Here is a 15,260-nt window from a genome sequence, read left to right as displayed (position 1 = left end):
TGTAATATGTATTCTTTACGCTCTTTGAATTTTTTATGTACACAATCTTAATTTATTGTTTTCTTTCTTTCTTTTACTATGTGACTCTATTCTGGCAATTCAAGCAGCACAGTACTATCAGTAGAGGCTACCTGTGGGTTGGCAAATTTTCATTCTCACCAATGCTCCCACAGAAGGTCCAACTATTGAAGCATTTAGTTAAAGATATGGAGTCAGAAATAACCTAACAAATAAAAATTTTCTATGAACTTAGGATTCAAATTATCTCCTAAATTAGAACTACCATCTATCCCTTGGGGAGAGGCATGACACATTATTTAACCAGCTATCATTAATGTTGCTTCAAACAGTTGCTAATCATTGTTAAATAAATACTTCTCTGAGAGTACTCACCTTCAAGAACACTCTTTAGAGATTCCCATGTGAGAAGCGTCTCAGTAGAATACAGTTACTGCCCTTGAGATTGTTGATTTGGGGCCCATCACTGAAAGCCCAGGTTGTTCTCTCTGGTTAGGATATTGCTCTTGATCAGCAGTCACTTTGGCTTTTCATGTGTCAGTATTAGTTGTTTTGGAATATAGCTGCCTGTCTTTCCCAGGTGGTCTCCTCCTGGGCTCCTTAAAATCAATTTTGAGCATGCTATATAGCCTGTATTTTAAGCCAGACCATTATACATTCCAAATTTGATAAAAACCTATCAACCTGAAGGTATTTTAGGCAAATATATATATTTTCCTGAAATATATATATATATTTATATTTGAATATTTTATGTATATACATACACACATATATATATATAAATTGAGTACATGAAACTCAGTTTTATCTTATTTTGCTAATATAAGACAGCTCTTCGGAGATCAAAGGCAGGAATGTATTTTGTTTATTTTGCTCCTAAACTCAAATATTCTTCAAATGCTCTTTCCTTACTAGGGAGAAGTAGGCCAGACAGGACCTCCAGGTCCTAGAGGACCAGTGGGAATTGGAGTCCAAGGTCCAAAGGTGAGTTGACTATGCTGCTCAGAATCATTTAGACGATTTATGTAATATTATGTAAAGTTTCATTTATATCCAATGCAAAGCAGATCATGAATGTGTCATCTGTCATTTTACTCGACTAGAGTATTTACTCAGAAAAGTGTCTGATGCTCAGTATAACTCTTACCATTTAAGAAGAACCAAAATCTTAGTTTATCGTAATGCCTGCTGTTTGTTTGTTTGGTTTTTACGCATTTATTTATTAGCATCAAAGGCTCTTTTTTTGGCAGAGTCATTCTTTAAGAACATTATTTCCTGCTGTATTATAAAACACCATATGTATGTATATATATATATATATAAAGCACCAGCATAGTAGAATTTCAGTGAAGGTTACTTCCCTTCTTTTGTTTTGTGGCTGGCTCCTGTTGATCCTTCAGATTTCAGCTTAAAAGCTACTTTCTCAGAAATTCATCCCCTGAATCTAAAGTATGTCCCCCCAACTCCTGTTACCCACTTACTTTATACCTCAGCACGGCACACTGTTTGTTTCCCTTGCTTTTACCACTTACTCAACTTGCATGTTTTTTAAATTACTTTTCATCTTACTCTATCCTCTAGAAATCCACTGCCCAATATTGGAGCCACTAGCCACATGTGATTATTGAACACTTGAAGTGTGGCTAGTATGAACTGAGATGTGCTACAGATGTAATATACACACCAGATTACAAAGCTTGGCACACACAAAAAAATGTAAACTCGATCATTAATACGCATGTACGTTGATTACATATTGAAATAATATTTCATATGTCTTAGAGTAAATAAAATATTTTAGTAGAATTATTTTTACCTGTTTTTTTTTAACTCTTTAAATGTGGCTGCTGGAAAATTTATAATGACATACACAGCTACCTTTATATTTCTTTTGGACAGTGCTTCTCTACTGGGGCGGGGACCTTGTTTTCTTGTTTATTATTGAATCCCCAGTTTGGGGGACATGATAGGTACCCAATAAATGCTGTTGAATAAATGAATGAATCCTTATTTCACCATTCACAAGTTATATAACTCATCCTGAAGGCATAAAGGATCTGGCAAGCCATGCTGAGCATTAAACTCCATCATTGTTCTACTGTCATTGTCATCTTCCCTGTACATATTTGGTTATTAGAAGAATAGGTAAGATGTGTGTCTAAGAAGATTATACACATTACACATACATAAACATAATTACAGGGGATGCAAAATGTGCTAAGATAGTGCTAGATAATAGCTGCCACTTGTTGGATAGTTTTGATGTGCCACACAATGTGCTAAGTATGACACATATGTATCTATATGTGCCGTGTATATATATATATATATATGCATATATATTATGTCACATATATGCCAATCTCAGAGAGGCAATATAGAGTAGTAAGGTTCGACAGTTCGACTGCCTAAGTTCAAATCCCAGTTTTGTCACTAACTAAATGTGTAATCTTAAGCTTCTCTCACTGTAAAAAATGAAATATTTTAAATATACTAGTGTAGAGACTAATACAAAGAACACCCATATATTCCACAACTCAGGTTTATCAAATGTTAACATTTTGCCATATTCATTCTAGACATTTTTTTTAAGAAGAAGCATTACAGACGTAGCTGGAGGCCTCTGCTGGTGTTCTCCAATCTCATGGCCCCACCTTCCCTCCCCAGACATAATCATTATCATGAATTTGGTGTTTATCATTCTTTCAAAGGTTTTATCATTTTCCCACATATATTTTTATCCATAAACTATATATATTTTTTTGTGTTCTCGAACTTTACATAGTGGATCATACTGCAATATATTTATACTTAGCCTTACGTTTTATTAGTTTTATATGCTTCTAATTTATTCATGGTACTCTATTGTACGAAAATAGCTCAATTAAAATTTATCCATTTTCCTGTTGATGGACATTTAAATTGCTTCCCACTTTTCACCTTTGCCAACAATGCTGCCATTAAGATTCTTAGTTTCCTTCTGTGTTAGTCAGAGTAGAAGTTCCTCTCACTAGTAGATGATAGGCAGATATAAGTGGAATGGAAGATCACAGGAGATGCAAGTTTTCAGTTTTGATATTGTGAAAATCCTGTCCAAAATGGACAGGGGGTAAAGCGGTTGTGTCGGTTTACCTTCCTTCCAGCAATGGGTGACAATGCTCCTTTCTCTACATTCTTGCCAATAAGAAGTATGTAAAGATATATCTCATTGTTTTATTTTTTCCTCTCTGATAACTGAACAGTTTTTTTGTGCTTGATGGACCTTCAGCTTTTCTCTTTGGTAAATTTCTGTAGATATTCATTTTGTTAAGGTTGAGTGTTCCTTTCTTATTAATAAATAATTTCTTATATATCTGGATATCAACCGTTTGTTATTTGTGTTGCAAATATCTTTTCCCGGACTATGACTTGTCTTTTTCACTTTACTTAGAGTACCTTCCAGTATAGAGAAATTTTAAATTTTGATATATTTCTATCCCTTTATGTCTTGGGTTCTTTTGAATATTATTTAAAAACATTTCCTGACTCTGAAGTCACAAAAATATTTTTACGTATTTTCTTCTGAAAATTTTGGTGTTTTGCTTTTTTTATTCGTGTCTTTGATCCACTTGGAATTTATTTTTCTGTATGGGACAATGTAAGGATCTCTTTTTTTCCGTATATGGATAACCATATGTCCTAGCATCAGTTATTGAATAGTCCATCTTTGCCACACTGATTTGTAATACCACCTATGACATATGGCAAGTTCTCGATTTGTGAAGCTCCGTGCCCGAGCTCTCCATTCTGCCCCGTGCATCTATTTGTATCTCACTGCTATTACTTCTCTGTCTTCATTACGACAGGTTTATAAATTTTATCATTGATAGGGAAAATACTCTCATCTTCTTCTTTCTTGGTTATTCTTGATTCCAACATATGCATTTGAGGATTGGCTTGTCAAATTTAACAAAATATCCCATTGGGGTATCCTGCTGGGATTGCATTGACTCTTCAGATTAAATACTGAGTCTTTCAAATCACAGGGTAAAATTCTCTAATTTTCCAGGAAAATATTTGTCATTTTCTCGTTAAAGATCTTCCCCTTTTTAGTTTAAAAGATACCTTGGAGAAATTTTTGTAACTGTGAATTGTTTCTTTTTCTACATCATCTGATTAGCTATTATAGGTCTGTAGGAAAAGTATTGCTTTGTTGTTTTGTTTTGTTTTGGTACATTGACTTTATTCTCCAGCCACCTTAGGAAATCTCTTATTATTTTGAATTGTTTGCAAAGTCTTGTGCTTTTTAAATCCCTGTGTACATAATCGTATTGTCTGAAAATAAAAACAGTTTTTCATATCTCCTTTTAGTTCTTCTTTTTCTTATTCATTTTTTTATCATTTTTACGCTGCTAGGATCTCCAGAGCAACGTTTAAAAGAAGTGACTTCAAAAGAAATGCTTCTAAAATTTTACTTTTAAGTGTGACGTTGCTATAGGTTCTTGATAGATACCTTCTATTAGGTTAAGGTAATTCCTTTCCGTTTCGATTGTACCAAAAGTTGCTTATTCATCATAAATGAGCGTTGGATTTTATCAGATTGTGTACCTACTAAGATAATGCATTGTTTTTCCCTTTTAACCTGTTAGTATGGTGTATTTAATTTCCAGAGTTTTTAGATGTTGAACCATTCTGGCATTCTTGAGATAAATCCAACTAATCATGATGTATAATTTTTTATGATAATAATTCAATGACTAATCTTGATTTAGGATTTCTGCATCCATTTAAAATAATTCTATTTGTTCTATTTATTGCATGATTGATGTACAATAAAAGCACATGGTTAAAGTATAAAATCTGATAAGTTTGACATATGTATATATCCTTGAAACTCTCACCATAACCATGATAATAAAATGATACATCACTCCCTAAGGTCATATCTTCCTTTGTAATACCATCCTTCCATCCCTCCGTAACTTCTCCTATCTCTACTGATCCATCGATCTGCTTTCCAGTTATCTGGTAGCCATCGGTCTGCTTTCTGTCATTATAAATTAGCTTGCATTTCACTCAGCAAAATTATTTTGAGATCCATGTTTAACATGTATGAATAGGTTGTTCTTTTTTGCTAAACAGTATTCCATTGTATGGATATACCATACTTTGTTCATCCGTTCACCTGTTGATGGACATTTTGGTTGTTTCCAGCTTTGGATATTATAGATAAAGCCATTATTAACATTTATATACATGCCTTTATATGAACATATGTTTTTATTTTTCTTGGGTAAATACCTAAGAGTGAAGTAGCTGGGTCATATGGTAGGTATCTGTTTAACTTTTCAAAAAACTGCCAAATCGGTTTCCAAAAAAAGTCTTTGTCTATATTTTCACTGGGTGTGGAATTTTAGGTTGATGACTTTTCCTTTTTCTTTTAGTACTTTCTAAACATTGTTCCACCCTCTTCTCATTTGCGTTGTTTCTGATGAGAAATCTATTGTCATCTATACATTTGTCTCTCTATCTACCATGTCTCTTTTCTCTGGTTACTTTTGAGACTCTCCCTATATCACTGGTCTTGGGCCAAGTGATTTTAATGTGCCCTAGTTTAGTTTTCTTCATATTTCTTGTGCTTGGGGTTCATTGATATTCTTGAATCTATGGGTCATTGATTTCATCAGTTTTGGAAAATATTAGGCCAGTATTTCTCGAAATATTTCCCACCCTCTGCCTTCAGCCAGGGAACGCCAATTTTACTTAAATTTGGATGCTTGAAGTTATCTCATAGTTCACTGATGCTCTGCTCATTCTTTTTCAGTCTCTTTTCTAACTTTGCTTCATTTTGGATAGTTTTTATTGTTATATCTTTCAGTTCACTAATCCTTTCTTCTGTGAGATCGAATTTTAAAAATTCTATCCAGCATATATTTTGTCTCATTCTTTGCAATTTTCAATGCTAGAAGTTCAATTCGTGTCTTTCTGTATCTTTCATATTTTTATTTAATATGTGGCAACTTTCCTCTAGTTTCTTGAATATATGGAATGCAGTATAATAACTGCTTTAAGGTTCTTATCTACTAATTCTATTGCCTGCATCATTTTCTGTGTTAGATTTTCTAGCTTTTTTGAATGCTTGATAATTTTTTATTGGATGCCAAACATTATGAATTTTACCTTTTTTGGTGCTGGATATTTTTGTATTCCCATAAATATTTTTGAGCTTTGTTCTTGAATACTGTTAAATTACTCAAAAACAGTTTGAGCCTCTTGGTTTTGCTTTTAAGTTTTATTAGATAGGATAAGAGCAGCATTTCGTCTAGGGTTAGTTTTTCCCCACTACTGAGGCAAGACCCTTATTAGAATTCTAATCTGTTCCCTAAGAATTTTGAGGTTTATCCTTTAAGTTGGTTGTTTTCCTAGCCTTGGGTAGTTTCTTCACACTGTGCTGTACAGTATTCATCTGAATGCTCAAGGGGGATGCTCAACAGATCTTCATAGTTCTCTGTGTAACTCTTTCGTCTCTAGTAATCTATTCTGTGAATTTTTGATGCTTTGGCTTACTTAGACTCCTACCTTTGTCTCTTGAAGTTAGGGAGACTTCTGAACTTTCTCTGGGTTCTCTCTCCCTGCACCAAAGCCTGGAGACTTTCCCCAGGCAGTAAACAGAGGAAGTTACAGCATTCATCTAATTCGTTTTCCCTTTCTCAGGGATTATTGTCCTTCATTATTTGGTGTCTAATGTCTTGAGAGACATTGTTTCACATATTTTGTCTGTTTTTTTTAGTTGTCAGGCAAGAAATTAAATCTAGTGCCTCCAATTTTATTGGAAGCTTACGTTACATCTATTTTCATAGGTAGCTAGTTCTATAATTTAGTTTACTTGTTATTGTGTGATTTTTAATCAAGGTTTTATTAACCTCGTAAAACAAATTGGGTAGACTTTCCTCTTTTTCCTATTTTTCAGAACAATTTATATCTGTGCCTCAAAGGTTTAAAAATTTGGGAAGATTTGACTGTAAAACCAACTAAGACTGTGATCTGGGAGGGAACGGAAGTCAGAGACTTGCAATTACTGATTCCGTTTACTTAACTGAATAAATAAATTGGTTTACTTAGCTTGTCCATTCCTTCTTATGTAATTTATATTTTTCTTGAAGATTATCTATTTATTAATGTTTTCCAATATATCTGTTTCAAACTGTCACAAAAATTTTCTATGATTTTTAAAAATCTTTAGTATGTATAAAGTCATATTTCCTTTTAATTCCTAATACTGTTTATTTATGCCTTTTCTTTTTTTAATATTACTCATTCTTGCTAGAGGTTTGTTTATTTTATTAGTTTTTTTAAAGTATTACCTTTTAATTTTGTTACTCCTCTTCCTTTTTATTTTCAAGTTTATTATTTTCTGCTCTTGTCTTTATCATGTCCTTCTACTCATTTTTAGGTTTACTGTGCTTTTTATTTTCACTAATTTTTTCAGTTGAGTTTAGTTGAAATGACTTTCAATTATATTTAATATTTTTTGCTCTTAATAAGTGCAGTAAGGACACTTTTATATTCTCCGAATGTAGCATGTATTTTCTCTGAACATTTTAAAGGACTTATTCTTAATCACAAATCAACTGGAAAGCAAGTATAATTATTGAATATTAGAGTTGGGAGTGATGCTGGGCCCAGAGTTTTTCATTTCACTTTTATATTGGTTTCTTAGGCTTGCTGTAACAAAGTGCCACAAACTGTGTGGCTTAACACAACAGAAATTTATTGTCTCATAGTTCTAGAGGCTAGAAGTCAAAAATCAAGGTGTCTGCCGGGCCATGCTTCCTCCAAAATCTGTAGGGAAGAATCCTTTCTTCCCTCTTCTTGGCTTCTGGTGGAGACCATCTGTCCTTGGCATTTCTGGCTCACAGCTGCATCACTCCAATCTTTGCCTCTGTCATCACATGGTGTTCTCCCTCTGTGTCTGTTGTCACATGGTGTTTTCCTCCTCTTATAAGGACAACAGTCATTTTGGATTAGGGCCCACCCTAGTGATCTCATCTTAACTTGGTTACATCTGCAAAGACCCTAATTCCAAGTGAGGTCCCATTCAGAGGTACCAAAGGTCATGACTTCAGCATATCTTTTTTGGGGTCACAAGTCAACACATAACAAACAACATAATTCAAAACTGAGAACAAGAGAGGTTAAATAACTTTCCAAGGTCAAATAGTTTAATGACTATTAATCACTATTCAGATTTCTCCACTCAGAGGCTTTACTCAGACATTATAAGATATATCCAATTGCAAGTGCCTCAAAATGGAGGTGCATGATAAATATGAACTTCTGGGAAATAAAATCTTTGCTCATCCACCAGGGGGAGCCAGGCTCAATAGGGCTTCCAGGACACCCAGGAGTACCAGGAGAAGATGGAGCTGCAGGGAAGAAGGTAACACTACGTTTCTCATATTATTAGATTAAAAACTATCGAACCACCCTGATATTTTGGTCCTGCAGGAGCTCAAATTAAACCATCCAGGGCAAACCTAGTCTTTTTTAAAAAAATTCCCACAACTCTAAATTTCCTTTTTCACTTCCTTCAGATAGAAAGAGCACCTCAAAGGCAGTTGAGTAGTGTCTTACACCCTCTGCCTTCTCTCTGGCATTTTAGCCTGGCATCCTCCAGTGACCTAGTCCCTTTGGATTCCTAGAAAGCACTTTAATTTAAACTTAGAGAAAAACACTTTTTCTTTCCTCCAAAAGGAGAGTCTGTAAATGCATTCAGGAAGTAAGGCCAGTATAAAGATTTCCTAAAGTATTTTGAGTTGACATTTGAAATGCTCGTTTTTCAATATAAGTGGTGAAAAACAGCAGATGGAAAGGCTGAAGGTCTTCTTTTTTTTAAAATCCACCAAATGTGAACGAAGAGCCAAAGGAAAGTGAGCTTATTGCTTTAGAAATTGGCTGAGAAGTTGGACTTTTTCATGATATTTCAGCTGCTCTGAGCTAAACGGGAGTTTGATATTAATTTATTCAAGTTGGTAAACTTCCAAATTAATTTGGAGACTGGAGTGAAGGTCTGGTCTGTTTTGGAGGGTCTCAGCAGAGAGTACACTGGCCGTGAAAGAAGACAAGGTGGGCTCGTACAAACTGTTTACGGAGGGTCAGCAAAGACATCAGTGTCATTTCCTCTAGGGGGAAGCAGGGCTTCCAGGAACAAGAGGCCCAGAAGGACTTCCTGGAAAAGGACAACCTGGCCCCAAGGTACGGAACTGACGGTGTGGGGGAGCAGACTGCCTGTGTTCTGGTCCTGATATTAAAGAGCCAACTTAGGAGAAATTTGATTGTTATTCTTGCTGTGTCAAATGTATTTACTTCTGGCTTGAAATTATGGATACTAGCTTGAGAGCTTTTGGAAGACAGCAAGTATGTATTATTCATTTTTATTTTCCTTAGATCTATTGTAAGACTCAGCTTATAGGAGGAGTTCAACACATGTTTTCTCAATAATGGCCAGACTGACATTCTAAAAACCCATAGGAAAGGAAAAGAAGCCTTGAGATACATCCTTGAGACTTGAAAGTCCATAAATTTTCTTCACATATTTATAGAATCCCACACAGTAAAAAAAAAAAAATCACCTGGTAAATGCAGTTTCACTTTTACAACTTGGCATAAATTTATTTTATACATTGCAGAAATACACGTTGAATAACATCTGTATATGTCAAGATAAGGAATCTCCAAATTCATCAATAATACCATTAGTGACACAAGCTACAGCCTCTAAGGTGCCAGGTGTTCCTGCAGTTTTTAGAAAGAGTCACCAGTGCCCATATAAAGATTCTGAAGAATTGTATATGAGTAAAGTAAAAATAAATCTGTATACTTATTAGTGTTCTACTTATAATTGTACTAAAATAGAAATTGATAGCTCAAGGAGTATGTCTTGTGGAAATATTGGATAAAATTGAGCCCTTACCCTTAGATGTGAGAATTTGAAATTTAAATATATTTATAAAATTAAAAAAAATTTTATTTTTGACTTACCAGACTAGGAGATCCCTTTTTTGAGGGGGAGGGGAGGAATATGGACAGAGAAGACCTTTTTTAACATGCAGAAATACTGTTGGAAATTCTTGCCTATTAATATTCAGGAGAACTAATGTTTTCTAGAATATACTTTTGGAAAATAGACTCTTGGAGTTAATAGTTGAAGCTATAAGAATGAGAAATATATATATCTGAGAAAAATATATATCTGAGAAAGAGAGTTGAGATTTGAATCCCATGGTGTGCAGTAGCTGGAGAAAGAAGGTTCAGAGCAGCACAGAGGTGAGCAGAAGAGTTACTGTGTTAGGGAAACCAAGGAACAAGAGTTTCAAGAGGAAGGCAATGGGTGGTGTCAAATGCCACCAACAGAGCAAGGAGAATGTACATGGGAAAGAGAGGCCAGTGGATTAGTAGCTTTGAGGCGATTTGTGGCTTATGGAAGGCTGTTGAAGAAGAGTGGTAGCAATATATTACATGGCCCAGGCATGCTATGGTTCAGTGCTAGCACTTTGTTACATTTAGTTGGGTTCCTGCTGTTGTCTTCTGGGGGGATATAGGTCAATAAGTTAAATTTGGTGGAGAACGGAAGAAAATAAATAGTTATGGTTAGATTTTTGTCTCTATTGGCAAATGACAGTGATACAATAACTGATATTTGGACATTCAACTGTTGTTTTTTATTACCTGGGTCACTGCTCTCCATTAATATGGACTGTGGGGAACTAATTACCTCTCTGTAGATTCTACAAGAGGTCACTTCTTCTTCTTGGTGGAGGGTCTGCATTGCTGATGACCTTGGTATAGTCCAGTGGTTTTCAAGGTGTGGTCCTTGGACCAGCAGCATCAAAATCACCAGGGAACACGGCAGAAATGCAAATTCTTGGGTCCCAATGCAGACCTACTAAATCAGAAACTCTGGATGTGGGGCCCAGCAATCTGTGGGCTAATAAGCCATCTGGGTGATTCTGATACAAGCTAAGGTTTGAAAACCATGGTATAATCACTTATGTGATAAATGTTTAAGTGGCCTCCCCTGCAAACCCCCAGGAGTTATTCTTTTGCTGAGCTGGGCATACACTTGGATAGGGTGCCTTGCTGTTGACCCCTAGTTTAAGGATAGTTTTGTAATGCTCTGAGGCTTCTGGTTGAAGCTAACAAAAGTCTTTTGGGGGAGCATTGGTGTACCCAACTAGGCTGGAGAACAGCCAGTAGGCAGTTTCTAGTTCTGCCCCAAGTCAATGCTCACACACGTTTCTACCAGTAGAAATATTGGTCTCCTTTGGGAGAAAGAACTAGGCTCCCCACTGAGGATGAAATGGGCTGGATTTGAAAAACGTCTCATTTTATGTTAAACTGAAATAGCAAGAAAGCTGAAGAACAGTATGAAAAGCATAGATAGCTCTCTTTTCTGAATGTCTGAATGTCTCAGAATCATCTTTTGATAGACCAAGGGTGCAAAAGAACTGTAAATTCAAATAAAAGTCCCCAAAGAAAGATACGGAACTTAGATTTTGAAAAATATTAAATCATATTGAATAAATGGTGAAGACTGAACAGCTCAGAAGTCATCCAACCTGTCAAGCACATTGACGAACCCTGCACAAGTGAGCTGGGCTTGGGGCGCATCGCTTTAAAATTGGTGTTGGTTGAGAATCTGGCCCTGATATGGTTGTTTTAAGATTAAAGAGGGTTTGTTAAGTCAACAACTATGTTTTTATAATTATTTTGTCAGGGTGATGAAGGAAAGAAAGGGAGCAAAGGAAATCAAGGACAAAGAGGATTTCCGGGGCCCGAAGGGCCAAAGGTATGTGTCTTATATTCTCATTTATGCTCTGGGAGATTGGAACTGTGACTGGTTTAATAGAATATTAGATTTCTACTGCAAATTTGATTCCCTGTTTCCTTCTCAACAAGTACAAAACAAAACCACTAAATGAAAAAGACTTTAGAATATATCCTATTCCGGACTGTAATAAAATGGAATAAAGAGATTGCATAGTTAGGTAATCTTCATTGGAGTATTTATTTATCTCTCTAATAACAACCAAATACTCAGAATTGGGATAAAGTTAGGACCATGGGAGATACAAATTCTCTATCACCTTGTTTTTCTGGACAACAGAAAAGTCCCGCAGTGCAGCGATGGTGCAGAGCGGGGCTTCAGAAGGCGGGAGAGCGGCATTCCCATCCTGTTCCACCTGGAACCTTTCTGGGCCAGTCGCTTCAATCATCAAAGAAAGTAATAATAGCATCTATCTCACAGGGTTGTTGTGGGGGCTACAAGAGTTAACAAAGCACTTAGCACAGTTCCTGGCACGTAGAAAGCGTTCAATACCTGGAATTCTTCAAAGAGAAAAATATCAATACTGTGAAGCACTTAGCACAGTTCCTGGCACGTAGAAAGCGTTCAATACCTGGAATTCTTCAAAGAGAAAAATATCAATACTGTGAAATGGAAAGTAGGGGATGTATGTCCTGATAAACTTCCCAAGACAGGGTGCTGAGGAAAGAACTGAAGGAGACTGTGAGACAAGCACTCAGATATGTGTCCTGACTTAGCAAGAGAGAATATTGAGGTTATTTGGATGTGTCAGGAAACAGAAATGGCAAGCCTTAGGGAGTTCAGGCCTCTAGGAAGATGCTAATTTTAAGAAAGAGACAAGGAGTATGTTCAAGGACCAGACTATTAAAAAAACAACTAAAAAAAAAAAAAAACGGTACTAGTAACATAATAGAAGGTACAAAACAAAGCATCCACTGTGGCCCAGTGATTCTTAAACTTCAGTGTCCGTCAGGATCACCCAGGGAGCTTGTCATGAATTCGTAGTTCTCGGCACCATGCCCAGAGATCTGGATTTAGTTGGTAGGTGGGTCCCAGGAATCTTTATTTCTTAAATAAGTGCCCTCTGCTGCAGGTGGTTCAAGGAGCACATGATGAGAAAAGCCATTATATGAGAAACGTGTTGTATTAGTATTAACGAGTGATTCTTTTTTTAAAAAATTTTATTCAGGGATGTTCATTTTATTATTATTATTATTTTTGAGGAAGATTAGCCCTGAGCTAACATCCGCTGCCAATCATCCTTTCTTTGCTGAGGAAGATTGGTCCTGAGCTAACATCTGTGCCCATCTTCCTCAACTTTATATGTGGGACGCCTGCCACAGCATGGCCTGACAAACGGTGCACAGTCCATGCCCAGGATCCAAACTGGTGAACTCCGGGCCACCAAAGCAGAGTGCGTGAACTTAACCACTACGCCACCGGGCTGGCCCCTAGCGTGATTATTCTTATATCTTAGTTACTATACTTCAAAGTGAATATTTTTCTGTATTTTGAAATAAAGTTTCTCTTTGATGAAGAATTAGCGTATTTTAAAGCACAATCACATGTTAATACAGGGTCTTAGGAAGAATTGCATACTTTCTATGTATAAATTCTTTTTTTCTGGGAAAGATTTGCCCTGAGCTACCATCTGTTGTCAATTTTCCTCTCTCTCTGTTTTTGCTTTCCTCCCCAAAGCTCCAGTACATAGTTGTTTATTATAGTTGTAGGTCCTTCTAGTTTTTCTGTGTGAGCCGCTGCCACAGAGTGGCTACTGGCAGATGAGTGGTGTGGTTCCGCACCCAGTAACCAACCTGGACCACTGAAGAGGAGTGCGCTGAACTTTACCCACTAGGCCATGAAAGCTGGCTGTATAATACTGTATTTTGAAAGTAATTGGCCTCTTTTTTAAAAAAAGAAGTAGAATAGATTAAATCTATAAGCATAATTTTGCGTAGCCTGGTTCTAGGGAAAATTTTAACAGGATAACGTTTTATTCCTTTGCCATAGGATTGAATAGGGGGATTTTCCATTGCCAGAATCCTGGCCGTGTGGGTTTGGAATTAAGGATTGGCACATACATGCATTGCTATGATCTGGGCCCCAGTAGGCGGGAGTGGTCAGCCTGTTGGTATATTGGGTGATCAGGACAGCGATAGGCTTCAGCTCAGGGCTAGAGTCATTACGGGTGGACCTGATTGATGGAGTCCCTCTCAGAGGAAGCAGAGGACCAAATGGGCAGCTCACATTACTGAGAATAGCTTACTCTCTAAGGCAGGAGGAGGCAAATTTTTTTTGTAAAGGTACAAGTAGTAAATATTTTAGGCTTTGTGGGCCAAGAGGAAAAATTAATGATATTATGTAGGCACTTATATAACAATCATTTTAAAACATGAAACCCATTTTTAGCCCGTGGCTATACAAACCCAGGCAATAGGCAGCATTTGGCCCACTGGTTGCAGTTTACCCTATGTACTCTAGATCAGTAGCTTCTAAACTGTTTGATTATAAATCCCTACTAGTAAAAAAAATCTTGGCCACACTTCAATATAGATTTGTTTGTTTATTTATTTTTTATTTTTTTGGTGAGGAAGATTGGGCCTGACCTAACATCTGTTGCCAGTCTTCTTCTCTTTTTTTTTCCTCCCCAAAGTCCCAGTATGTAGTTGTATATCCTGTTTGTAAGTCCTCCTAGTTCTTCTATGTGGGATGCCACGACAGCATGGCTCGATGAGTGGTGTGTAGGTCCATGCCCAGGATCTGAACTGACGAACCCTGGGCCACCAAAGAGGAGCGTGTGAACTTAACCTCTGTGCCACTGGGAAAGCCATTGTTTGTTTATTTTTAATTGTAATTTTTATTCATAAACTATCATACTAACATATATGTTATGAGACACATAAATAATTAGAGTTTTAAAAGATGAGATAAAAATATATAGTGTAGCCCTCATATTTTCTTCTAATATCCAAAATGGGTCATTCTGAACACCTCATGGAGTGTGTGCACTCTCTTTTATTGCCAATTGCTTTGCATAGTATTTTTAAGCGCAGTGACGGTACCTGTCAGAATCACCAGAGGTGCCACATGAAAATTTACATGTCTGGGCCCAGCTCCTATGTCTGTTGAATTAAAATCTCTGAGGCTGAAACCCTGGACTCTGTATGTCACCAAATTCCTCTGACGATTTCCTCTACTCCCCCAAATTTGAGAATTATTCCTCTAGACAGAGAGATTGCTTGTTGTTCCAGATTGAGTCTTTATTGAGATGCCAATTCAGTTCGATATTGAGGTCCCCCCAAAAAAGAGAACTGTTTTAATTTTTCTATTTGAAATTTCTTTTTTTTTTTTTTTACTATAAACTCTACCTTTAAAAAGGAATGTGGGATAGCAT

General features: G+C 36.4%; 1 protein-coding gene across 7 annotated transcripts in view; it reads left to right on the top strand.

Moving 5' to 3' along the window:
- The window catches only part of COL28A1 (collagen type XXVIII alpha 1 chain), a 179,014-nt gene that overhangs the window by 73,750 nt on the left and 90,004 nt on the right, over nucleotides 1-15,260 (top strand). For all 7 annotated transcript variants that reach the window (XM_070264503.1, XM_014739197.3, XM_070264504.1 and 4 more), the window contains 4 exons: nucleotides 937-1,005; nucleotides 8,369-8,440; nucleotides 9,187-9,255; nucleotides 11,777-11,848. In XM_070264503.1, coding sequence (XP_070120604.1) covers nucleotides 937-1,005; nucleotides 8,369-8,440; nucleotides 9,187-9,255; nucleotides 11,777-11,848 — 282 coding nt within the window. The remainder of the gene's footprint in view (nucleotides 1-936; nucleotides 1,006-8,368; nucleotides 8,441-9,186; nucleotides 9,256-11,776; nucleotides 11,849-15,260) is intronic.

The sequence above is a fragment of the Equus caballus genome, chromosome 4 (genome assembly GCF_041296265.1).
Source record: "Equus caballus isolate H_3958 breed thoroughbred chromosome 4, TB-T2T, whole genome shotgun sequence".
Taxonomy (NCBI): Eukaryota; Metazoa; Chordata; class Mammalia; order Perissodactyla; family Equidae; genus Equus; species Equus caballus.
The sequence above is the reverse complement of the archived record's forward strand: the minus strand, read 5'-3'. Positions and strand labels throughout refer to the sequence as shown.